Source organism: Salvelinus alpinus, chromosome 6 (assembly GCF_045679555.1).
Source record: "Salvelinus alpinus chromosome 6, SLU_Salpinus.1, whole genome shotgun sequence".
Classification (NCBI taxonomy): Eukaryota; Metazoa; Chordata; class Actinopteri; order Salmoniformes; family Salmonidae; genus Salvelinus; species Salvelinus alpinus.
Window position 1 is genome coordinate 11,858,304 of NC_092091.1, and position 26,070 is coordinate 11,884,373.

At 43.2% G+C, this 26,070-nt stretch overlaps 2 protein-coding genes across 3 annotated transcripts; one reads left to right on the forward strand and one right to left on the reverse strand.

The window, feature by feature from the left end:
- The first annotated feature begins 106 nt into the window (after window positions 1-106).
- Window positions 107-7,817, forward strand: LOC139577513 (tripartite motif-containing protein 16-like). Its single transcript, XM_071404554.1, has 6 exons — window positions 107-742; window positions 1,132-1,227; window positions 5,443-5,676; window positions 5,996-6,155; window positions 6,281-6,340; window positions 6,577-7,817. Exons 1-6 carry the CDS (start codon window positions 146-148, stop codon window positions 7,098-7,100), a joined length of 1,671 nt encoding a protein of 556 aa, XP_071260655.1. The 5' UTR covers window positions 107-145; the 3' UTR covers window positions 7,101-7,817.
- LOC139577515 (E3 ubiquitin/ISG15 ligase TRIM25-like) lies at window positions 7,205-24,388 on the reverse strand. Of its 2 annotated transcripts, XM_071404557.1 has the most exons (7): window positions 23,743-24,388; window positions 23,246-23,341; window positions 15,132-15,365; window positions 14,784-14,943; window positions 12,990-13,049; window positions 12,683-12,753; window positions 7,205-10,448 (listed from the first exon to the last, which is right to left on the reverse strand). In XM_071404557.1, the coding sequence occupies exons 1-7, from the start codon at window positions 24,337-24,339 to the stop codon at window positions 10,428-10,430; spliced, it is 1,239 nt and encodes a 412-aa protein (XP_071260658.1). In that variant the 5' UTR covers window positions 24,340-24,388; the 3' UTR covers window positions 7,205-10,427. The 2 variants fall into 2 exon arrangements, with proteins under 2 accessions (XP_071260658.1, XP_071260657.1); XM_071404556.1 differs by lacking the exon at window positions 7,205-10,448 and having other exon boundaries at window positions 11,750-12,753.
- Between the last annotated feature and the right edge of the window lie 1,682 nt (window positions 24,389-26,070).

Genomic DNA, 26,070 nt, shown 5'->3' on the forward strand with positions numbered 1-26,070 from the left:
TATTAACATTAAATACAGCTCTCTCCCTCTAATCCCACCCCTCTGGCAAAACCAGGAAGTCCCTCCCCTTCACAAACTCACTTCTGAGGAAACGAAACTGATCTGAGTCTCTGTGTCGTCTGTGTGAGAGTGAACAACCGTCCAAATGGCTCAGCAGGGAGTTCTGCTGGACCAGGACCAATTTTGTTGTTCTGTCTGTCTGGATCTACTGAAGGAGCCGGTGGCTATTCCCTGTGGACACAGTTACTGTAGAATCTGTATTGATGGCTGCTGGGATCAGGATGTTCTGAAAGGGGTCTACAGCTGTCCTCAGTGCAGAGAGACCTTCACTCCAAGGCCTAATCTGAGGAAAAATAACATGTTGGCTGAGCTGGTGGAGAAACTGAGGAAGGCAGGACTCCAGGCTGCTCCCCCTCCTGCTCTGTGCTATGCTGGACCTGGAGATGTGACGTGTGATTCCTGCACTGGGACCAGAAAGCAGAAAGCCCTCAAGTCCTGTCTGGCATGTCTGGCCTCTTACTGTGAGACTCACCTCCAACCTCACTATGAATCTCCTGCTTTCAAGAAGCACAAGCTGGTCAAAGCCACCGCACAACTACAGGAGAAGATCTGCTCTCATCATGACAAACTGCTGGAGGTTTACTGTCGTACAGATCAGCAATGTATCTGTTATCTGTGTACAATGGATGAACATAAAGGCCATGATACAGTGTCAGCTGCAGCAGAGAGGACTGAGAAACAGGTAAGACCAGAACAACTTGTTGGTGACTGTCTGATAAACAAAGAATTAAAGATACAGTAGGAACTAAGGCTGTTTGAATATGAGATCATTCAAATGAAATCGATCCTCAGCAGAACAAATATGAACACAAACCTTGATTATGTTAACCCAGATTCTCCAAATGTATCACCATTTTCTAAAGTCAAACACTAATATCATTATGAATGTCTAAACTCATTGATACATGGCCGACTGTAAAACTATAATCATTCACATAGCAACATAATAATATAATTTCACACAGATACATATGAATACTAACACTCTATGGGCCCGATGTCACATTACTATACTATTGATCTACTGGACTAATAAAGCTTGATAACTCATTGAAGAGTGATTCTCCACAGATGCAGCTGGGGAGGAGTCAGCAGAAGGTCCAGCAGAGATTCCAGGAGAGAGAGAAGGAGCTGAAGGAGCTCCAACAGGCTGTGGAGTCTCTCAAGGTAAGTATTGTTGACCAGAGGAGACACACCATTACACCAAGAGGACATTCCCTATTGGGCCGACACTGAATTTGTAGTTGCAGGCGGGGCTACGTCATCACATAGCCTTGAGTAACCATGACTGATTCATGTCCCTATACATTAACATGGAGCTCTCTCTTTCTCTCTCTCTCTCTCAATCCAATTAAATGGGCTTTATTGGCATGGGAAAAATATGTTTACAATGCAAGTGAAATAGATAATAAACAAAAGTGAAATATACAATCAGAAGATAACAGTAAACATTACACAAACAAAAGTTTCAAAGGAATAGAGACATTTCAAATGTTATAATTCAAGTGTAAACAGAGAGCCGTGCGCCAGACTGAGTTCTGGAGGTGAAATGGAAATGAATGAGGGAGAGTTAAGTGAGGTAGAAGGTGTGGTGAAGAGCTCAGAACCAGAGCCTGGCATCAATGGACATGATAAAGAAGAATCTGGTGCAGTAGGAGTTACATTTTTGGAGAAAGTGGATCCATACCTTTTGGCAGATCCATTAGTGGTTTCAGGGTGGGTGGGAAAGGAGTTGGGTGCAGTTGAATCAGTGAAGGTAACCTAGGTAACCTGTAGTGACTTGTGATATTTGTTTGTGTTTCTTCTGACCAGAGGGAGTGGAAGCTCCGTGTCACACAACTTGGTCAATATCTGTTTCTTGCTTCGCTCTTAGGAACAGCACACCATTGAAATGTGTGATTTCTGGTGTAGTGTTAAGTGTGGAGGTGGAGCAATTGAAGTTGAAGATTCCAGGTGTTTGTAATGCCCGCGGTTTGGTGTGACGCAGACCCGGTGGTGAGCGTGGTGAAAAAGAGGAGTCACTGTCAGTCCTTTTGAGTTTTGAGTCTTTACCCGACAAAGTCATGTTAGGATATATCAGTTATCCTGTTAGAGTCTTTGTGTTGAATCCACTGAGCTGTTTCAGGTGCAACGTTTATGGTCAAGTTGCAGCAGTTTGTAGGAGGGAGATTCCAAGATGTGGGAAGTGTGCAGGAGGTCATGGGATAGAGGATTGTGTCGTTTTGGTGGATAAAGTTGTGTGTCAACTGTAGGGGTGTCCATGTTGCTGGGGATCAGAAGTGCCCGGTGAGAGAGAGGCAGGTTGGGGTGGATAGAGTCAGAGTTGTGCAGAAGGTGTCGTATGCTGAGGCAGTGAAGAAAGTAGAGGAGGATGGGTCAAGGGTGAAGGATCCTGAGAGGATCCCTGTGAGTAGTAGATCTGTGCAGCACAGAGGGATAGGCCAACGAGTGATATATGCTTCAGGAAGGTTAGCTTCTTAGCGTTCATAGAAATGGTTATCAACTGTACCACAGAAATGGAACATACATCACAGAAAATAGATGTTGTGGTGGCAGCTGCAGAGAAGTATTTGGTCATACGAGATTTGACTTCAGAAGAGTTCCAGGGTGTGTTGAGTGGTGGTGTCCCGTCCTCCCAGGCCGTTGGCATGGTGCAGGAGCAGATAGGGTCAATGCAGTTGAATGGGGTAGTGGGTTTTTAATGACTGCAGGGTTAGTTGTAAGGGTTTTATTTAGTATTATTATAATTTCTCCTTTTCCCATGTTGTATCACAAAGTAAATAGATTTATATTATAGTCCAGTTGGGGGAGGTAATGCAACATATTGGATGCCAACTGCCGTTAAACTCCAAAGAAGAATAAAAGTTATATTAAGGGGAATACCTAGTCAATTGTACAACTGAATGTATTCAATTGAAATGTGTCTTCCCCTTTTAACCCATCCCCTCTACATCAGAGATGTGCAGAGGGCTGCCTTAATCTACATCCACGGCACCCCGGGAACAATTTCATTCATTAATTAACAAAAGTTAATTGCCTTGCTTAGGAGCAGAATGACAGGTTTTTCCTTGTCAGCTCAGGGATTCGATCCAACAATCTTTCGGTTACTGGCCCAATGCTCTAACCACTAGGCTATGGCTAGTGTTGTAAAGATGTAAATTCAATTCAAGGGGCTTTATATAATATCTTAACATTCTCAAAGCAAGTGAAGTAGATATTAAACTAAAGTGATGAGTTGGTTGTGTGTGGGTGCTGTGGGTCGTGTGGAAGGATACTATACTTTTTCTTTACTTTTGGTTCTTGCGTATTTTCTTTGTTTTTCCAAATGTATTTTCTGATGGTGGAGGGTTTGTTTGTTGGTTTCCGCTGTTTATCGTTTAGAGTTGAGTAGGGGTCATTTGTTTGGGTGGTGTGATGGCCATCATAGTGTCAGTCGAATGGGGAAGAAACGCTGTCGCTTCGGAATGGCTTTCGATACGTTCTGGAGAATGGGGTGGAGTACGTTTTTGCTCATGGTCGGCGAACAGGTGGGAGTGGAACATATACACTCTGCATCCAGAATGAACAAGGCAGTGGTTGTGTTAATGAAAAGTCTTGTATCCTGGCTAGTTGCGAGTGGGGTGTAATTGTTCTGATTACGCCTCTTTCGACCCCGTCAACAAGAGTAGTGGTGGCTAATCTGCCTCAGTTTATTACGTACGAACAGATCAACATGGAGTTGGTTTTATTTTCGTAAATTTGCAATTGGTTTTCAAGTGGTCTGGCTAGGTGCCAAGCCTTTTGCATTTTGGTACACCAGAAGTACATTCATTTCCAATGGAACCCTGCGTTTTCCTTGCAGCATTGCGTTGCAGAGGAAGTTGCAGTGTGTTCGTTGTGGTGCGTATGTTGGATGTATCGTATGCGTCAAACTGTATGTGTAGATGGCTTGACAGAAATGTTTGTTGCATATATTTCCAGCTGCGTACTATTTTGCGCAAAACTCCATCGGTGTGATCAAGGCTTTCAAGGTTAATCAGGGGGAGATTTTGTATGTTTACTAACACAGATAGTTTATGGTGTTTTGAGGGGACATAGAGCATAATGCTAGTGCAGACAAGTGAGACCAGCCGGCGGCGGGGACTGTACCTGCCTGTCCAGGAGGGGGGACAAGGCCTGGTGGACCTGGAGAGCAGGGTGGCAGCGTTCTGACTCAAAGCAGCACAGAGGCTACTGTACCGTATGGAGGTGGGCTTAGCGGGAGTGAAGGGGCATCAGTGGCAGGGGGTTGTGGGGGCTGAGAGCATGGCAGGGTATAGGTGGAGGGTGCTCTATAAACTCCGAGTGCTGGAAAGGTCAGGGGTCGTCCAGTGGATGGTATTACATGGAGCCCTCGACACCAATAGCTGGTTGGCTCGGGATGACCTGGGAGTTGGGGAGGGGTGTCCGTTTTCTGCAACGACAGACTGTTCATCATGTCTTTTCTGTGTTGCCAGGGTAATGCCATTACTGTTGACGCCTTAGGGTTGAGTTTGAGTTTTACAAAATGATCAACAGTGTGGAGATGTTTCAGGAGGTATGGGGGCTCAGGGGGGCTGTCTGTACGGCTGGAGAGGAGGGGTTGGATGTATGGTTGGAATGTGGTGCTGGATGGTGTATTGTACTGTGGTGTTGGGTACTGTATAATGTGGTGCTGGATGGTGTATTATACTGTGGTGTTGGGTACTGTATAATGTGGTGCTGGATGGTGTATTGTACTGTGGTGTTGGGTGCTGTATAATGTGGTGCTGGATGGTGTATTATACTGTGGTGTTGGGTACTGTATAATGTGGTGCTGGATGGTGTATTGTACTGTGGTGTTGGGTACTGTATAATGTGGTGCTGGATGGTGTATTGTACTGTGGTGTTGGGTGCTGTATAATGTGGTGCTGGATGGTGTATTGTACTGTGGTGTTGGGTGCTGTATAATGTGGTGCTGGATGGTGTATTGTACTGTGGTGTTGGGTGCTGTATAATGTGGTGCTGGATGGTGTATTATACTGTGGTGTTGGGTGCTGTATAATGTGGTGCTGGATGGTGTATTATACTGTGGTGTTGGGTACTGTATAATGTGGTGCTGGATGGTGTATTGTACTGTGGTGTTGGGTGCTGTATAATGTGGTGCTGGATGGTGTATTGTACTGTAGTGTTGGGTACTGTATAATGTGGTGCTGGATGGGGTATTGTACTGTGGTGTTGGGTACTGTATAATGTGATTGTGTGGAGGTTGTGGTGGCACGCAATGTGTTTTTATGAAGGGGGGGTGTTAGTGTAATGAGGATGGCTCATTAAATTAAGACAAGTCAGTCTCTCTCTCTCTTTCTCTCTTTCTCTCTCTCTCTCTCTCTCTCTCTCTCTTAACAGCACTCTGCACAGGCAGCAGTGGAGGACAGTGATCAGATATTTACTGAGCTGATCCGCTCCATTGAGAGAAGGCGCTCTGAGGTGAAGGAGCTGATCAGAGCCCAAGAGAAGGCTCAAGTGAGTCAAGCTGAAGGACTCCTGGAGCAACTGAAGCAGCAGATAGCTGAGCTGAGGAAGAGAAGCACTGAGCTGGAGCAGCTCTCACACACAGAGGATCACATCCATTTCCTCCAGGTAACTAAACTGCCTTGTTACATGTGATATGAAATTAACTTAATGTGAAACTACTCATCTCAATCATTATGTTGCCCTGTCCCTCCCCCTTTCCCTGTCCCTCTCTCTCACCCTTTCCCACCTTCTCTCTCTCTGTCCCTCACTCTCTCTGTCCCTCTCTCTCTGTTTCTCCCCTCTCTGTGTCCCTCTCTGTCTCCATCTGTGTCTCTCCATCTCTGTCTCTCTCTCTCTCTCTCTTTATCCCTCTGTTCCTCTCTCTCTCTCTCTCTCTCTCTCTCTCTCTCGATCTCTGTCTCTCTGTCTGTCTCTCTCTGTCCAGAGTTATCAGTCTCTCTCCAGTATCAGTGTATCTTCAGACTTAGCCAGCATCGTTGTCCGTCCTCTTCAGTACTTTGGAGATGTGAGTAAGACTGTGTCTGAACTGAGAGAGAAACTAGAAGACTTCCTTAAAGGAGAATGGACCAAGATCTCCACTACAGGTGTGTTGAAAATAATAACAACATCAACTTTAGACCATTGAAAGTTCCCTACTAGTCACATACATGTGGAATATGGTATGATGATAACATTCCCTCTCTCTGTCAATGTGTTTGTGTGTCTGTAGTGAATATAGTGGAGGTTGTACTGCCTCCAGAGCCCAAGACCAGAGAACAGTTGTTACAATGTGAGTCTCTTTATTGTGAAGTAACTAACAGTCTCTTTTTACTGACACTCCTAACAATCCCTCTAGAAATATATAGCAATAGTAGATCTAATCAAAGACTGGGTATCTATCTGACTCCTCATATTTCTCTGATTTGATCTCTGCTGTGCTCTAATCAAAGACAGGGCAGATACAGTATCTGACTTAACTTATTGTTCTAACTCTCCTCATTGGTCTCTGCTCTGCTCTTCTCCCAGATTCCTGTCAGCTCACACTGGACACAAACACAGCAGGCACACGCCTTTCTCTGTCTGAAGGGAACAGAAAGGTGACCTATACACGCCAAGTCCAACCATATCCTGACCATCCAGACAGATTCACCAACTACGAGCAGGTTCTGTGTCGAGAGGGTCTGTCTGGACGCTGTTACTGGGAGGTGGAGTGGAGTGGGGAGGATGTTGAAATAGCAGTCTCATATAAAGACATCAGCAGAACAGGGACAGAGACAGGTAATGATGGTGCATTTGGATACAATAACAAGTCCTGGAGTTTACAGTGCTATACTGGTGGTTATTGTTTCAGACACAATAATGTTGAGACTAAAGTATCAGACCCTCAGTCCTCCAGAGTAGGAGTGTACCTGGATCACAAGGCAGGTACTCTGTCCTTCTACAGTGTCTCTGACACAATGACCCTCCTCCACAGAGTCCAGACCACATTCACTCAGCCCCTCTATCCTGGGTTGTGGCTCAATGGTACTGCCGAGCTGGTTAAACTGTAGTAGGGTCCACATAGATACTAGTCATGCTGGTGTAGTCTATAGCTGAGCTGGTTAAACTGTAGTAGGGTCCACATAGATACTAGTCATGCTGGTGTAGTCTATAGCTGAGCTGGTTAAACTGTAGTAGGGTCCACATAGATACTAGTCATGCTGGTGTAGTCTATAGCTGAGCTGGTTAAACTGTAGTAGGGTCCACATAGATACTAGTCATGCTGGTGTAGTCTATAGCTGAGCTGGTTAAACTGTAGTAGTGTCCACATAGATACTCGTCATGCTGGTGTAGTTTATAGCTGAGCTGGTTAAACTGTAGTAGGGTCCACATAGATACTAGTCATGCTGGTGTAGTCTATAGCTGAGCTGGTTAAAATGTAGTAGGGTCCACATAGATACTAGTCATGCTGGTGTAGTCTATAGCTGAGCTGGTTAAACTGTAGTAGGGTCCACATAGATACTAGTCATGCTGGTGTAGTCTATAGCTGAGCTGGTTAAACTGTAGTAGGGTCCACATAGATACTAGTCATGCTGGTGTAGTCTATAGCTGAGCTGGTTAAACTGTAGTAGGGTCCACATAGATACTAGTCATGCTGGTGATGATGGTCCCCAGATATAATGGTCTGTTTTTCTGTAGAATCATTTGACTGACTGTATAGTTGAATTAAAATGTAATGTACTTATTTTTATTAAATACAATGTTTTAGTCTTGTACATTTCCATGAATCATGATGTGTGGTGTTGATGTATATTGGTTGTCATTCAGAACCATTGATATGTTTTCTCAATTGGTTCTCTGTCTCTATGTAATTCTCCTCAGTGGCATTGAACAGGTAGTATCACTAACTAACTAACTAAACTATATAGGACGGACACAGATTAATCCTAGTCCTAGACTAAAAAGTATGTTCAATGTAGATGTCCAGGAAACCGGCCCCAAATTTGGCATCTTTCATCCTCCCATACTGCTCAGTCCAGCAACATTAAACCTGTCCAGCAGGTGGTGATATTGACCAAACAATAAAACCAGCAGATATCTTGACTTGCCACTCAGTAATGTTCAGAATAGTACTTTAATATCATTGGAGATTGATGGTCTTTTTAATCCGCTATCCAGAGTCAGGAACAGATGAAGTTAGGTCTGCTACTGTTCAGTGATTAAATATGATTTATGGTGATGGGAAATAAAAAATCCAACACTCAACTTCATCTAGTAATAGTTTTCCTTTGTTATTTATTCCAAGGTGTCTTTAACTTATAAATGGATTGTGTGGAGGTGAGCTAGTGGTGTGGCTGATAGAATATAATGAAAAGGGAGGATGGGAGGGGAAATGGGCAGATATATCAGACAGATGAGGGAGAGAAAGATTTTCATACAGGAGTTAGTGTCTCTGTTCCAAATAGCTCCCTATTCCCTGCGTAGTGCACTAGGCTTCTTTAGTATAGATCTAAAGTAGTGTTCTAGATGTTAGATTGTTTCTCCCTGTCATTACAACATGACAATATGGTAATGACTTCAGTGGTTTCCACCTCTTTGTTGTTATTGTTATTTTGTTATGTGTGTTGTCAGGTTGTTCCTCTGTGTTCCTAATTGAAAATCCATTAACAATGAATCACAAACAAATTATATTCCAGTTGTTTAGACAATTTCATGTCTGACATCCCCAAGTTCTGTTCAGACCTATTGAACTGGGTCACATTCTACATGGTGACTTGTATTGATAGTCCATACTGGACCTAACTGTGGTTAACCAGACTGGAGGGGTTCTGATCATATATTCCCTCATCTCCACCTGATTATTATATATTTCTCTCTCTCTCTCTCTCTCTCTCTCTCTCTCTCTCTCTCTCTCTCTCTCTCTCTCTCTCTCTCTCTCTCTCTCTCTCTCTCTCTCTCTCTCTCTCTCTCTCTCTCTCTCTCTCTCTTTAATACAGTAGTAGTCTGGAGGGAATAACAATGTCCCACTTTTGTATGTGCAATTCATTATATTTAACCTTAATTTAACTAGGCAAGTCAGTTATTAAGAACAAATTCTTATTTACAAGGATGGCCTTCCAAAATGTAAAATGCTTCTTGCTGTGACAGGGGCCTGGGATTTAAATAAATAAATAAATACATTATAAATATAGGACAAAACACACATCACAACAAGAGAGACAACACAACACCACATAAAGAGAGACCTAAGACAACGACATAGCAAGGCAGCAACACATGACAACACAGCATGGTAGCAACACAACATAACAACAACATGGTAGCAACACAACATGGTAGCAGCACAAAACATGGGACAAGCATTACTGGGCACAGACAACAGCACAAAGGGCAAGAAGGTAGAGACAACAATACATCACACAAAGCAGCCACAACTGTCAGTAAAAGTGTCCATGATTGAGTCTTTCCTATTCCCCCTCAGGAAACAAAAAAACATTTGGCATGGGTCCTCAGATCCTCAAAAGGTTCTACAGCTGCAACATCGAGAGCATCCTGACTGGTTGCGTCACTGCCTGGTATGGCAACTGCTCGGCATCTGACTGCAAGGCACTACAGATGGTAGTGCGAACAGCCCAGTACATCACTGGGGCCAAGCTTCCTGCCATCAGGACCTCTACACCAGGCGGTGTCAGAGGAAGGCCCTAAAAATTGTCAAAGACCCCAGCCAGACTGTTCTCTCTACTACCGCATGGCAAGCGGTACCAGAGCGCCAAGTCTAGGACCAAAAGGCTTCTGAACAGTTTTTACCCCCAAGCCATAAGACTCCTGAACAGGAAATCAACCCGGACTATCTGCATTGTTGTTTTCATGACATTGTTGACGGCGCTCTTCTAAAGTCACATCCCTTATTTTCAGAGAAACTGAATGCAGATTGTTCTGTACACGGATCAAATAGACATCTGGAATCCACTAGGATCCTTTGCATCAAAAAACAAGTTGTTAATGGTGTACTACACCCTAGGAAATATACATTCAAAATGCAGCTCTAAACTGGCTGCTATCAGGCTACCTGCCGTGGCTAGATCAGCAGACCTCCGTCAATCTGGTGGAGATGGAATATTGAATAGAATCTATGAAGACATGGATGCATTGTACAGTGGGGTTAAAATGCTAACTATTAACGGAGAGAAAATGATATATGGTGCCATGGTCTCTCTCTGTGGAGACACTCTGACACAACATGAACTAGCAGGGCTCAGAGGGTGTGGGCTTTGCCTACAGGAAGTGCAGACACTGTGAGGGTTCTTTTGAGGACATGCAGACACATATGCTAAAAGGACCTTGGAGAAGCATGTCAGACAATGTGATGAAAGAGAAAAGGTAAAGATGGACTTGCTTCACAACAGCCTGAGAACAACCTATGGGATCAATAGAAGGAGCAAGTTAGTTGAATTCCCAGCCTTTGATATCATACAACAAACTCCGCAAGACGTTATGCATGTAATTCTGGAGGGTGTTGCCCCATTGGAAATCACATGTGTTTTGAATCATCTTGTTGAGTCAGGACATATTGATTTGGACTCAGTGAATTCGTCTCTTCTTTGTTTCCCTTATTCCCCTCTAGACATTAGAGATCAGACATCCCCCATGTCTGTTAGTACATTAACGTCAATAATGGAAACTTAAACAGGCATCTGCTTGTCCTGCTAAGGATATTGCCATTTGTTTTGGAGAGTTAGGAATTCAATGCATATATACAACTGATAATTGAGCTAATGGAGATTGTACAGATATTATTTGCACCTGTTCTTTCTATTGTGACTGTGTCTAGGTTGAAGTTACTCATTGAAAATCATTTGAAGCATTGGAAGGAGCTTTTTCCAGGACCACAACGTTACACCTAAACAGCATTATGTGATACATTTGTCATCACAGATAAAGTCATTGGGTCCACTGGTTAGACATATGTGTAAGTGGTTTGAGTCTAAACATTGTTTCTTTAAACAACGGGCTTCCAAGCTCCATTTAAAAAATATTTGCAAGTCTTTGATCAATCAGAACCAAATATGAAAGCTGCCAAAATGTAGACAGTTCAATGCAGTCAATTGTTTCAAATGAAAAGGAGACGGGACCTGTATCAGAGGTAAAGATCTACAATATGTATGTGGAAAAATGAGGGACTTCCTAGGTTTCAATTAAGTAAACCATGCTGTATCAGTCAAATGGCTTGTAATAAATTGTAATAAATATGTAACTCAGAAGTCTAAGATCTTTGAATGGTAATATGCCAGAATTTGGACTGGTCAAAAACATATTTCTTGTTGATTCTAGGCTTAATTGTTAGGAATATCAACCATTTCAAACTCTACGCTTTGATAGAAATGTCATGGCTTATCAAGTTGACTTATCACCTTGCTCAGGCCACTGAGTTAGTGGAGGCTGAAAAACTGGTTGATTTGACCTCTCATTACACAATTAGCAACAAGAGCCAAACTTATGTACAAGTCAAATACCATCTTGGGGATGTAATAGAATTGTACAACAGTTCAAATGTCTCATAGTGTGTACCCCGAATATGAAAAGTGTACTCTTTGTTCTGTACTGTATTTTGTCTACATGATTACTGTCCTGTGTGTAAGATTGACAATAAAACAGTGAATTCCATTTGGTCATTATCTGTTCTTAATATGTGAAGACAAAGCAGTTTTGTACTTGTCAGTGTTGATCAAACAGCTTTTTAATTCTGGTAATTCTAGTTCCGAGCATTAAGTTACTCAGAACCAGTAATACAATCTCAGTAACAAGTTACATTATCTTATTAAGATAATTATGGACAAGCTTGAAACAAGTGAAATGCTCTAACATAAAAACTGCCTGGTAAGAAGAAATATCTTGTCAGACAAAAAACAAGCATATATTGCCTAGATTTAAGATATTTAATCTTACTTAGATTTCATTTTTTGCAGTGTAACCAGCTCAGCTATAGACTACACCAGCATGACTAGTATCTATGTGGACCCTACTACAGTTTAACCAGCTCAGCTATAGACTACACCAGCATGACTAGTATCTATGTGGACCCTACTACAGTTTAACCAGCTCAGCTATAGACTACACCAGCATGACTAGTATCTATGTGGACCCTACTACAGTTTAACCAGCTCAGCTATAGACTACACCAGCATGACTAGTATCTATGTGAACCCTACTACAGTTTAACCAGCTTAGCAGTACTATAACAGAGCCAAAACCCAGGATAGAGGGACTGAGTGAATGTGGTCTGGACTCTGTGGAGGAGGGTCATTGTGTCAGAGACACTGTAGAAGGACAGAGTACCTGCCTTGTGATCCAGGTACACTCCTACTCTGGAGGACTGAGGGCCTGATACTTTAGTCTCAACATTATTGTGTCTGAACCAATAACCACCACGATAACACTGTAAACTCCAGGACTTGTTATTGTATCCAAATGCACCATCTGTCCCTGTTCTGCTGATGTCTTGATATGAGACTGCTGTATCAACATCCTCCCCACTCCACTTCACCTCCCAGTAACAGCATCCAGACAGACCCTCTCGACACAGAACCTGCTCGTAGTTGGTGAATCTGTCTGGATGATCAGGATATGGTTGGACTCGACTTGTGCATTTCACCTTTTTGTTCCCTTTAGACAGAGAGAGGTGTGTGTGTGCTGTGTTTGGGTCCAGTGTGAGCTGACAGGAATCTGGGAGAAGAGCAGAGCAGAGACCAATGAAGGGAGTTAGAACAATAAGTTAAGTCAGATACTGTATCTTCCCTGTCTTTGATTAGAGCACAGCAGAGATCAAATCAGAGAAATATGAGGAGTCAGATAGATACCCAGTCTTTGATTAGATCTACTATTGATATATATTTCTAGAGGGATTGTTAGGAGTGTCAGTAAAAAGAGACTGTTAGTTACTTCACAATAAAGATACTCACATTGTAACAACTGTTCTCTGGTCTTGGGCTCTGGAGGCAGTACAACATCCACTATATTCACTACAGACACACAAACACATTGACAGAGAGAGGGAATGTTATCATCATACCATATTCCACATGTACAGTGGGGAGAACAAGTATTTGATACACCGCCGATTTTGCAGGTTTTCCTACTTACAAAGCATGTAGAGGTCTGTCATTTTTATCATAGGTACACTTCAACTGTGAGAGACAGAATCTAAAACAAAAATCCAGAAAATCACATTGTATAATTTTTAAGTATTTAATTTGCATTTTATTGCATGACATAAGTATTTGATACATCAGAAAAGCAGAACTTAATATTTGGTACAGAAACCTTTGTTTGCAATTACAGAGTTCATACGTTTCCTGTAGTTCTTGACCAGGTTTGCACACACTGCAGCAGGGATTTTGGCCCACTCCTCCATACAGACCTTCTCCAGATCCTTCAGGTTTCGGGGCTGTCGCTGGGCAATACGGACTTTCAGCTCCCTCCAAAGATTTTCTATTGGGTTCAGGTCTGGAGACTGTCTAGGCCACTCCAGGACCTTGAAATGCTTCTTACGGAGCCACTCCTTAGTTGCCCTGGCTGTGTGTTTCGGGTCGTTGTCATGCTGGAAGACCCAGCCACGACCCATCTTCAATGCTCTTACTGAGGGAAGGAGGTTGTTGGCCAAGATCTCGCGATACATGGCCAAATCCATCCTTCCCTCAATACAGTGCAGTCGTCCTGTCCCCTTTGCAGAAAAGCATCCCCAAAGAATGATGTTTCCACCTCCATGCTTCACGGTTGGGATGGTGTTCTTGGGGTTGTACTCATCCTTCTTCTTCCTCCAAACACGGCGAGTGGAGTTTAGACCAAAAAGCTCTATTTTTGTCTCATCAGACCACATGACCTTCTCCCATTCCTCCTCTGGATCATCCAGATGGTCATTGGCAAACTTCAGACGGGCCTGGACATGCACTGGCTTGAGCAGGGGGACCTTGCGTGCCCTGCAGGATTTTAATCCATGACGGCGTGGTGTGTTACTAATGGTTTTCTTTGAGATTGTGGTCCCAGCTCTCTTCAGGTCATTGACCAGGTCCTGCCGTGTAGTTCTGGGCTGATCCCTCACCTTCTTCATGATCATTGATGCCCCACGAGGTGAGATCTTGCATGGAGCCCCAGACCGAGGGTGATTGACCGTCATCTTGAACGTCTTCCATTTTCTAATAATTGCGCCAACAGTTGTTGCCTTCTCACCAAGCTGTTTTTCTATTGTCCTGTAGCCCATCCCAGCCTTGTGCAGGTCTACAATTTTATCCCTGATGTCCTTACACAGCTCTCTGGTCTTGGCCATTGTGGAGAGGTTGGAGTCTGTTTGATTGAGTGTGTGGACAGGTGTCTTTTATACAGGTAACGAGTTCAAACAAGTGGAGTTAATACAGGTAATGAGTGGAGAACAGGAGGGCTTCTCAAAGAAAAACTAACAGGTCTGTGAGAGCCGGAATTCTTACTGGTTGGTAGGTGATCAAATACTTATGTCATGCAATAAAATGCAAATTAATTACTTAAAAATCATACAATGTGATTTTCTGGATTTTTGTTTTAGATTCCATCTCTCACAGTTGAAGTGTACCTATGATAAAAAGTACAGACCTCTACATGCTTTGTAAGTAGGAAAACCTGCAAAATTGACAGTGTATCAAATACTTGTTCTCCCCACTGTATATGACTAGTAGGGAACTTTCAATGGTCTAAAGTTGATGTTCTTATTATTTTCAACACACCTGTAGTGGAGATCTTGGTCCATTCTCCTTTAAGGAAGTCTTCTAGTTTCTCTCTCAGTTCAGACACAGTCTTACTCACATCTCCAAAGTACTGAAGAGGACGGACAACGATGCTGGGTAAGTCTGAAGATACACTGATACTGGAGAGAGACTGATAACTCTGGAGAGAGAGAGGTACAGAGAGACAGAGAGCAGGAGGGAGAGAGACAGAGAGGGAGAGAGAGAGAGAGAGCGGGAGAGAGAGAGACAGAGAGAGAGAGACAGACAGACAGGACAACATAATGATTGAGATGAATAGTTTCACATTAAGTTAATTTCATATCACATGTAACAAGGCAGTTTAGTTACCTGGAGGAAATGGATGTGATCCTCTGTGTGTGAGAGCTGCTCCAGCTCAGTGCTTCTCTTCCTCAGCTCAGCTATCTCCTGCTTCAGTTGCTCTAGGAGTCCTTCAGCTTGACTCACTTGAGCCTTCTCTTGGGCTCTGATCAGCTCCTTCACCTCAGAGCTCCTTCTCTCAATGGAGCGGATCAGCTCAGTAAAGATCTGATCACTGTCCTCCACTGCTGACTGTGCAGAGCGCTGTTGAGAGAGAGAGAAAGAGTGAGAGAAAGAAATAGAGAGAGAGAAAAACAGAAGAAAAAAAGAGAATGAGAAACAGACAGTTGAAAAAAGAGAGAGAAAAAGAGAGAGAGACAGTAGGTACAGAAGCCTCTCTGCTGCTTTGAGTCAGAATGCTGCCACCCTGCTCTTCACGTCCACCAGGCTTTGTCCCCCTCCTGGACAGGCAGGTACAGCACAAACCCCCAACGGTGACGCCCCGACCAGAAAATAATTCTCTAAGTTGCTCTGTAGTTCCACAAGAAGACCACCGGGGGGGTTGAGAATGGCCAGTTTCTGCCATAGGGAGGATTCTGCCAAGTTGTTGATGATCAGCACCCTCCCTCTGTGTGACACTTGGGAGAGGAGCCACCTCCACTTTGTCAGCCTCGACACCACCACTTGTGACACTCCTTCTCAGAACTTCCTAACCTGGGCCCTCCGCCTGACTGGCTGTCAGCTCTGGATCCAATGAGCCGTTTGAAAACAAGGCCTCCCCCCCCCCCCCCTTCATCCTCCATCGGCACAATACCGTCCTCCTCCTCCCCAGTCTGTCCCCCTGGACTTCCTCCCTGATCAGTGCCTCTTCCCCAATGACAGGCAATATTTCCTGGGATGAGCCCACCAAGCCCTTACCCACTGGAGTCTCCGTTACTACAGCAACCTGCCTCTGCTAAATGACTCACTAGCTGAACAATCTTTAAATCGCCTTTTTTTTAGGAAGATTTAGGCTCTTAACCCTAGTGGCTCTGGATAAGAGTGTCTGCTAAATGACTCACATGTAAACTAGGGCTCTTTGAAAGCGTGGCAATAACTTATTAACTTTTCATTATTCACAGACAGACTCCTCTGAAGGCAGGCAGGCAGCACACGCCTGATCCCACTGATCCTCAACACTGGGGTACCACAAGGGTGCGTTCTCAGCCCTCTCCTGTACTCCCTCTTCACCCATGACTGCGTGGCCATGCACGCCTCCAACTCAATCATCAGGTTTGCAGACGACACAACAGTGGTAGACTTGATTACCAACAACGACGAGACGGCCTACAGGGAGGAGGTGAGGGCACTCGGAGTGTGGTGTCAGGAAAATAACCTCACACTCAATGTCAACAAAACAAAGGAGATGATCGTGGACTTCAGGAAACAGCAGAGGGAGCACCCCCCTATCCACAGACGGGACAGTAGTGGAGAAGGTGGAAAGTTTTAAGTTCCTCCGCGTACACATCACGAACAAACTGAAATGGTCCAACCACACAGACAGCGTGGTGAAGAAGGTGCAACACTGCCTCTTCAACCTCAGGAGGCTGAAGAAATTTGGCTCGTCACCAAAAACACTCAAACTTTTACAGATGCACAATCGAGAGCATCCTGTCGGGCTGTATCACCGCCTGGTAGGGCAACTGCTCCGCCCACAACCGTAAGGCTCTCCAGAGGGTAGTGAGGTCTGCACAACGCATCACCCGGGGAAAACTACCTGCCCTCCAGGACACCTACACCACCTGATGTCACATGAAGGCCAAAAAGGACAACAACCACCCGAGCCACTGCCTGTTCACCCCGCTATCATCCAGAAGGCGAGGTCAGTACAGGTGCATCAAAGCTGGGACCGAGAGACTGAAAAACAGCTTCTATCTCAAGGCCATCAAACTGTTAAACAGCCATCACTAACATTGAGTGGCTGCTGCCAACATACTGACTCAAATCTCTAGCCACTTTAATAATTAAAAATTTGATGTAATAAATGTATCACTAGTCATTATAAACAATGCCACTTTATTTAATGTTTACATGCCCTACATGACTCATCTCATATGTATATACTGTACTCTATACCATCTACTGCATCTTGCCTATGCCGTTCGGCCATCGCTCATCCATATATTTATATGTACATATTCTTATTCATTCCTTTACACTTGTGTGTATTAGGTAGTTGTTGCGAAGTTGTTAGATTACTTGTTAGATATTACTGCATGGTCGGAACTAGAAGCACAAGCATTTCGCTACACTCGCATTAACATCTGCTAACCATGTGTATGTGACCAATAACATTTGATTTGAGTAGTATATACACTTTATTCAGTACTGTTGCTAAATAATTCCAATAGATGGGAGCATAAGACAGTTAAGATTAGTTTAGGTCAAGTACAAGCAGCCAACTCAACAAGCCTCGCCAAAAGCTTGTTCCGTCAGCGGCAGCGATCACTCTGCCTTCTCCCACAAGAGAGCGGCATGTTGAGGTAAATCTACTAACCGTGAGGGTTGTATGATGTCATTTATTGTCGGGCTGGAAGATGCATCGTCTTTTCTATTCCGAGGCTGTTTACTCCCAATCTGACATATTAACATGATGTCAAAATGCATGTTTACTAGGGTTGAGGTTAACACATCTGACTAGTGATTATTTGACTGGGGTTCAATACCTGCTATAGTTAATATTGTTTTGTTCTACCAAAAGCAACACAGGACTAATACGAGATATATAGCTAACTGTAAAGTAATGAATGAACATTTTAGAAAATCATGGGACATATAGTCTTTGGTTGCATGCTATTTTATGTCAATCATATTGCTGCTTGTAGCCTATAACTGATCAAATCAAAGTTTTTTTGTTACGTGCACCGAATACAACAGGTGTAGACCTTACAGTGAAATGCTTAATTACAGGCTCTAACCAACAACGCAAAAAAAGGTATATTGTGAACAATAGGTAAGTAAAGAAATAAAAACAACAGTAAAAAGAGTGAAAAATAACAGTAGCGAGGCTATATACAGACACCGGTTAGTCAGGCTGATTGAGGTAGTATGTACATGTAGATATGGTTAAAGTGACTATGCATATATGATGAACAGAGAGTAGCAGTAGTGTAAAAAGAGGGGTTGGTGATGGGACACAATGCAAATAGCCCGGTTAGCCAATGTGCGGGGGCACTGGTTGGTCGGGCCAATTGAGGTAGTATGTACATGAATGTATAGTTAAAGTGACTATGCATATATGATAAACAGAGAGTAGCAGCAGCTTCGTGGTCTTATGCTGCCATCTATTTGGAATATTTTGCAATTAAAAGTTATTTATTCACATAAAGACATTGGTGATGCAGCTGAGAAATTAAGTGTATTTTTCTTATTCATTCCAGAGATCAGTCTCAAACCTGCCCAACGCCAATTGCAGCCATTTAGAAACAACATATCATAACAAAGGTTATTTATTAATTTAAAGAAATGTCTTCTGGCTGTTTAAAATCGGTCACATCTTGAAAAAGAGAACAGGGACATGCGTTTTGTTTAGGTTTTACACCTTTATCTGAATTTAAAAAAATTGATAACCATGACAAATCTTTAACGTTTGATGGCTATGTGCCAACCATCGCTAGCAATGTTTTTAACCACAGGCGTACCCAGGTGAACAGTGACCAAGTATCTGTAACCTAGTTAATAATAAGTTACCTGAGGTAAACCTACAAGGTTAGCGTGGGCTGATCTCATTGATAACAATAGTGAAGCTGACATTGTGACGCAGAACAATGGACTGGGAATATAACTTTTAGAAGGTGAGTTGGTGCCACAGTGTTCAATACCACTAATAGGAGCTGGCAGGGTGAAACATCACCTAAAATAAGACCTGTTTGTTCAATACAACTAATAGGAGCTGGCAGGGTGAAACATCACCTAAAATAAGACCTGTTTTTCAATACAACTAATAGGAGCTGGCAGGGTGAAACATCACCTAAAATAAGACCTGTTTGTTCAATACAACTAATAGGAGCTGGCAGGGTGAAACATCACCTAAAATAAGACCTGTTTGTTCAATACATCTAATAGGAGCTGGCAGGGTGAAACATCACCTAAAATAAGACCTGTTTTTTCAATACAACTAATAGGAGCTGGCAGGGTGAAACATCACCTAAAATAAGACCTGTTTGTTCAATACATCTAATAGGAACTGGCAGGGTGAAACATGACCTAAAATAAGATCTGTTTTTCAATACAACTAATAGGTGCTGGCAGGGTGAAACATGACCTGAAATAAGACCTGTTTTTCAATACAACTAATAGGAGCTGGCAGGGTGAAACATCACCTAAAATAAGACCTGTTTTTCAATACAACTAATAGGTGCTGGCAGGGTGAAACATGACCTGAAATAAGACCTGTTTTTCAATACAACTAATAGGAGCTGGCAGGGTGAAACATCACCTAAAATAAGACCTGTTTTTCAATACAACTAATAGGTGCTGGCAGGGTGAAACATGACCTGAAATAAGACCTGTTTTTCAATACCACTAATAGGAGCTGGCAGGGTGAAACATGACCTGAAATAAGGCCTGTTTTTTTGCAATTACTTCAAAACTACGGCAAACAGCTGGGACATTTGATAATATTATATAACTGGGCTCCTTGGCGAATGCAATGAACTAGTTTTATCAGAAAATGTTGTTAAAAATGTCCAGGCTAGTCCTAGCCCCCGCTGCTGGCTGGTAGCGCTTGTCTGCCCTAAATCCCCACACTATCTGTGCTAACAAACCCTTTGTACCACCACTCCTCCTGTTTAACCTTGAATTTTGTTAACAAACACTTGCCTACGAAAAGAGACACCTAGCTGACAGTACACAAAACAAAAACCACTCACACATGTACCAAAACGAACCAACTCTTTACGGATCTGTTCATTCTTAATAAACGGAGGCAGATTTGACACCACTACTCTTGTCGAAATCGGCACCAACACACCCCTCACAAAAATCATACTGGTAACTAGCCGGGCAACAAGACTCACCTTTTTCATTACCACAACCACCGCCTTGTTCATTCTGGCATGGCGCCACCTACTGTGCTGGAGTGTGTTCAATCACGGTTTACAACATTTCTAAATCCTCTGACCTCACTCAGTACTTCTGAGAAGAAAAAAAAATAGCCCTACTAACTTCTAATAGACCCTCCCCCATCCCCAAAATCCCTTCCAAACCCCCCCAACCCCGTCCAACCTCAATGACCCTACACTTCAATCTCCCTCTCTTCAACATACTTACAACAATATAACAACACATGCTCCACCGTTTCATTGATCATACCCTCCAGACACAAACCATTCACATGCTGCCTGTCACGACTTCCGCCGAAGTTGGCTCCCCTGCCTGTTCGGGCGGTGCTCGGCGGTCGTCGTCACCGTCCTACTAGCCGCCACCGATCCCTTTTTCGATTGTCTGTTTGTTTTGTCTAATTAGTTTCACCTGTGTTTCTGTTGTTTGGTTTAATGAGCTTCCCTATTTTTAGTAGGTGGACCCGCCCTTGTTTTGTGCGGGATTGTCTTTATGTTACGTGTGTGCGTTTTAGGTAGAGGTGGATTTATTTTCTATTTTACTTGGCACCCTGTGTTTTTGGGTTGTCACGTTGTTGTCTGCGCCCTCTATGTTTGGGCTTCTCATTTTTGTGTGCATAAGTAAAAAGCACTTTTCCCCAGTAGAACTCTCTGCGTCTCATTCCTTCACCCACCTAGTCCCGCGTGACACTGCCAACCAGATGGAATGACCAGTTCAATGTACAATGTCCTAAACACAATCGAGTAAACACCACCTCTTCCTTCCTTATCACCCATTCCCTCAATTCTCCATAATAACATTAATACCTCCAATAGTAGGTCACTCCTATTAGATTTACCAGATGATAAACTATTCAATACAGACAGAGAATCTGAGCATACTATCATTCTAACAGGTTGTACGTCCTCAACCCACTGGAGGACAACTATTATCACCAACAGTTCAACTGAGTATACTGACAGTTCATCTGTTAGTCTTCTACATATCTGCACATCAAATTCAGGAAGGTAAACGCCTGCTCCTGTGCTCCACCATCTGGGTCCTTGGATCCATCTGTGAAAAGTGGTAAAAAAACACAACAACTTCTACCAATGTAATTGTCAACCAGTTTCCCTTCATCACTGACTTCTGACCAATCCTTCCTTTTCTCTACCAAGGTTAGATCAACAACAGGATCTGGGAGTAACCATGGAGGAACATCCCCTCTCACCACAGAAGGGCCAACCTCCAACTCCCTCAAACCACTCTCATCAGCAAGCTTTCCAACTGTCCAACCAAAACCACCGCCTTGTCTACTAGTATATTCCCACAGTCATCTAGAACAGTAGCAGTGGGATGCTCAACCTCACAGCCTTTCAACCCAATAAGCTAATGACAATTTATTACACCGTATATCCAAAGGCATCTCACCTGCCTCCACTAGTAAGACACATACAGATGTTGATTTAAATGCACCAATACATATCCTTAAAGCTATATAGTGGATTCTGTCCAGCTTCTGAAGACAAGTCTTTGCTGCTGTTCCATAAACTATACACCCGTAATCAATTGTCGTCCTGATCAGAGCTCTATAAATATCCATCAACAATTGTCTGTCAGCACCCCATTCATAACCAGAGACCCACACAACCAACTACCACGAAAGTGATGGAATGAGAGAGAGAGAGAGACATCGTTACAACACTGTACAACACCCTCACCCTTGACCCATCCTCCTCTACTTCACTGCCTCAGCATATAACACCTTCTGCACTACTCTGACTCTAACCACCTCAACCTGCCTCTCTCTCACCGGACACTTCTGATCCCCAGCAACATGGACACCCCTACAGTTGACACACAACTTTATCCACCGAAACTACACAAACCTCTATCCCATGACCTCCTGCACACTTCCCACATCTTGGAATCTCCCTCCTACAAACTGCTGCAACTTGACCATAAACGTTGCACCTGAAACAGCTCAGTGGATTCAACACAAAGACTCTAACAGGATAACTGATATATCCTAACATGACTTTGTTGGGGAAAGACTCAAAAGGACTGACAGTGACTCAACTGTTTCACCACGATCACCACCGGGTCTGCGTCACACCAAACCGTGGGCATCACAAACACCTGGAATCTTCAACTTCAACTTCAATTGCTCCACCTCCACACTTAACACTACCCCAGAAATCACCCAGAAATCACTCATTTCAATGGTGCCCTGTTCCTGAGAGCAAAGCAAGAAACAGATCTTGACCCAAGTTGCGTGACACGGAGCGCCCACTCCCTCTGGTCAGAAGAAACACAAACAAATATCACAAGTCCACTACAGGTTACCTAGGTTACCTTCACTGATTCAACTGCACCCAACTCCTTTCCCACCCACCCTGAAACCACTAATGGATCACAAATGGATCTGCCAAAAGGTATGGATCCACTTTCTCCAAAAATGTAACTCCTACTGCACCAGATTCTTCTTGATCATGTCCATTGATGCCAGGCTCTGGTTCTGAGCTCTTCTATAACACCTTCTACCTCACTTAACTCTCCCTCCCCCGTTCATTTCCATTTCACCTCCTCCAATATCTCTATTCCTTTGAAACATTTTTAGTGTAATGTTTACTGTTCATGATTGTTTATTTCACTTTTATTTATTATCTATTTATCTTGCTTTGGCAATGTAAGCATATGTTTCCCATGGAAAGAAAGCCCTTTGAATTGATTTGAATTGAGAGAGAGAGCTCCATGTTAATGTATAGGGGACATGAGTCGGTCATGGTTACTCATGGTTATGTGATGAGGTAGCCCCGCCTGCGACTTCAAAAACAGTGTCTGCCCTCAGCCCAATAGGGAATGTTGTCTTGGTGTAACGGTCAAGACGTTGGTTTCTCCTGCAGTAGACCTGGGTTCATATCCTGTCGGTTACATTAAACAGTCTATTCTCTGAAAGGGGTCCAGACATAGTGGGGTCAGTGGGATTGAAGAGGGGCCCCTCTCTCTTTCTGACTGGAGGAGAGAAGTGAACTGGTGTGTCTCCTCTGGTCAACAACACTCACCTTGAGAGACTCCACAGCCTGTTGGAGCTCCTTCAGCTCCTTCTCTCTCTCCTGGAATCTCTGCTGGATCTTCTGCTGACTCCTCCCCAGCTGCCTCTGTGGAGAATCACTCTTCAATGAGCTATCAAGCTTTATTAGTCCAGTAGATCAACAGTATAGTCATGTGACTTAGGGCCCATAGAGAGGAAGGTCTAAAATGAGGAAGTCCATTTACAATATGATATTATGTTGCTATGTGAATGATTATATTTTTATGGTAGGCGTACATGTAGCAACTTTGGACTCATAAAAAGGCATTCAGAATGATAATAGTGTTTGACTTTAGAAAATGGTGATACATTTGGAGCAAACTCAATATACTCAAGGTTTGTGTTCATATTTGTTCTGCCGTGGACTGATTTCATTTGAATGATCTCATATTCAAACATCCTTAGTTCCTACTGTATCTTTAATTCTTTGTTTTTCAGACAGTCACCAACAAGTTGTTCTGGTCTTACCTGTTTCTCAGTCCTCTCTGCTGCAGCTGACACTGTATCATGGCCTTTATGTTCATCCATTGTACACAGATAACAGATACACTGCTGATCGGTACGACAGTAAACCTCCAGCAGTTTGTCATGATGAGAGCAGATCTTCTCCTGTAGTTGTGCGGTGGCTTTGACCAGCTTGTGCTTCTTGAAAGCAGGAGATTCATAGTGAGATTGGAGGTGAGTCTCACAGTAAGAGGCCAGACACACAAGACAGGACATGAAGGCTTTCTGCTTTCTGGTCCCAGTGCAGACATCACACGCCACATCTCCAGGTCCAGCATAGCACAGAGCAAGAGGGGGAGCAGCCTGGAGTCCTGTCTTCTTCAGTTTCTCCACCATCTCAGCCAACATGTTATTTTTCCTCAGATTAGGCCTTGGAGTGAAGGTCTCTCTGCACTGAGGACAGCTATAGACCCCTTTCAAAACATCCTGATCCCAGCAGCCCTCAATACAGCTCCTACAGTAATTGTGTCCACAGGCAATAGTGACCGGCTCCTTTAGTAGGTCCAGACAGACAGAACAACAGAACTGGTCCTGATCCAGCAGATCTCCCTGCTGAGCCATTTGGACAGTTGTTCACTCTCACACAGACAGACGACAGACTCAGATTAGTTTTATTTTCTCAGAACATAGTTTGTGGGAGGGGGAGGGACTTCCTGGTTCTGCCAGAGGGGTGGGGTTAGAGGGCGGGACTGAGAAGTTAGAGGAAGGGAGGGAGAGAGAACTGCATGCAACGTCAAGAAGGAGACAAAGAGTTTAGTTCCTAGGTTAGGGCCCTTAATATGGAATAAATCCAACAAATGTGAGTTGTTAGAATATTTTAAGTGTAACAGTTTCTATGAAGTACATATTATAATTATTTTAATGACCTTTATAATGCCTTATAATACACTTATGTGTTATAACACTGATTATAAGTGTCTATAATAATTAATAAGTGGTTGTAATGGGGGGAGGGGTGGGACTTGATATTGATACAATGTACTGTAGTTGAAATGAATACTGTATGTATTGACTGATCATTGAGAATGAGGTAATACTTTACATTACAGTGTGGTTATTACTGTTAGGTCTAGGGTCAGGGTTAGAGGTACTACATTCAGCAGTAACCCTAGACATATCTAGGACTAAACAGAGAAGACGTTTTACAATCAGAGTACTTTGTATCTCTTCTTAGTCATACAGATCCCCCACATCTTATAGGTGGACGGGGTTATGAACATATTCAATACATTACTTCTGAAACCAGATGAAATGAAACTGTATTTCAGCAGGAAAAGCTTCTCTAATAATCCTAACCATGGCTGGGTGTCTTCAGAGACTGAGAGGTATAGAGACACACTGTCAAGTCAAAACATCTGGCTGTGATTTCATGTCAAAACCCTTATTCTATTCTAGTCTTTATATTATATTGTATTATATTCTATGATAATATATTATATCCATAGGCTCCACTCAGTATAGTGTTAATGATGACTGTTTGTTGTGTACATTGATTGAATGGTTAGGACTATCTCTCTGTATTCACAGTTTAAATCCCAAGAGACCAAGAGACCTAAAGGAAGCCTTCAACACTGCATCCCTTCATCCTGTCATAGTAAACAACCTGTCTGTCTATCTATTGTGACAGATGTAGACACAGCCAACTTCTCTGCTGTGGTTGTTGCTGCTATCAGTGTTCAGGTCAAGGTACAAGGTGATTGTCCTCACTGTGACCCATATACAGAGTTCAACCCCTCTGGGTCACGGGCGCCGTGGACGTAGATTAAGGCAGCCCTCTGCACCTCTCTGATTCAGAGGTGTTGGGTTAAATGCGAAAGACACATTTCAGTAGAACGCATTCAGTTGTAAGTCTAAAAATATATTTTGCTTCGTTGTTTTTACAGCATAGTTCCAATATGATATTGTGAAGTAGCATGTACATGAATAACGTTTTTTTTTAACCTTTATTTAGCTAGGCAAGTCAGTTAAGAACAAATTCTTATTTACACTGACGACCTAGGAACAGTGGGTTAACTGCCTTGTTCAGGGGAAGAACGACAGATTTTTACATTGTCAGCTTAGGGATTCAATCTAGCATAGCAACCTTTTGGTTACTGGCCCAACGCTCTAACCACTAGACTACCTGCCGCCACATTAATAATAAAATACTCAGCCTGTAGTTGTTTCACCTGGTCGTTGTTTCTCAAAGGCACCAGGTAAATGTGTTTCATAGATACCTGGTGCCTCTTCAAAACCACAGTTAGGTCCAGTATGGACTATCAATACAAGTCACCATTTAGAATGTGACCCAGT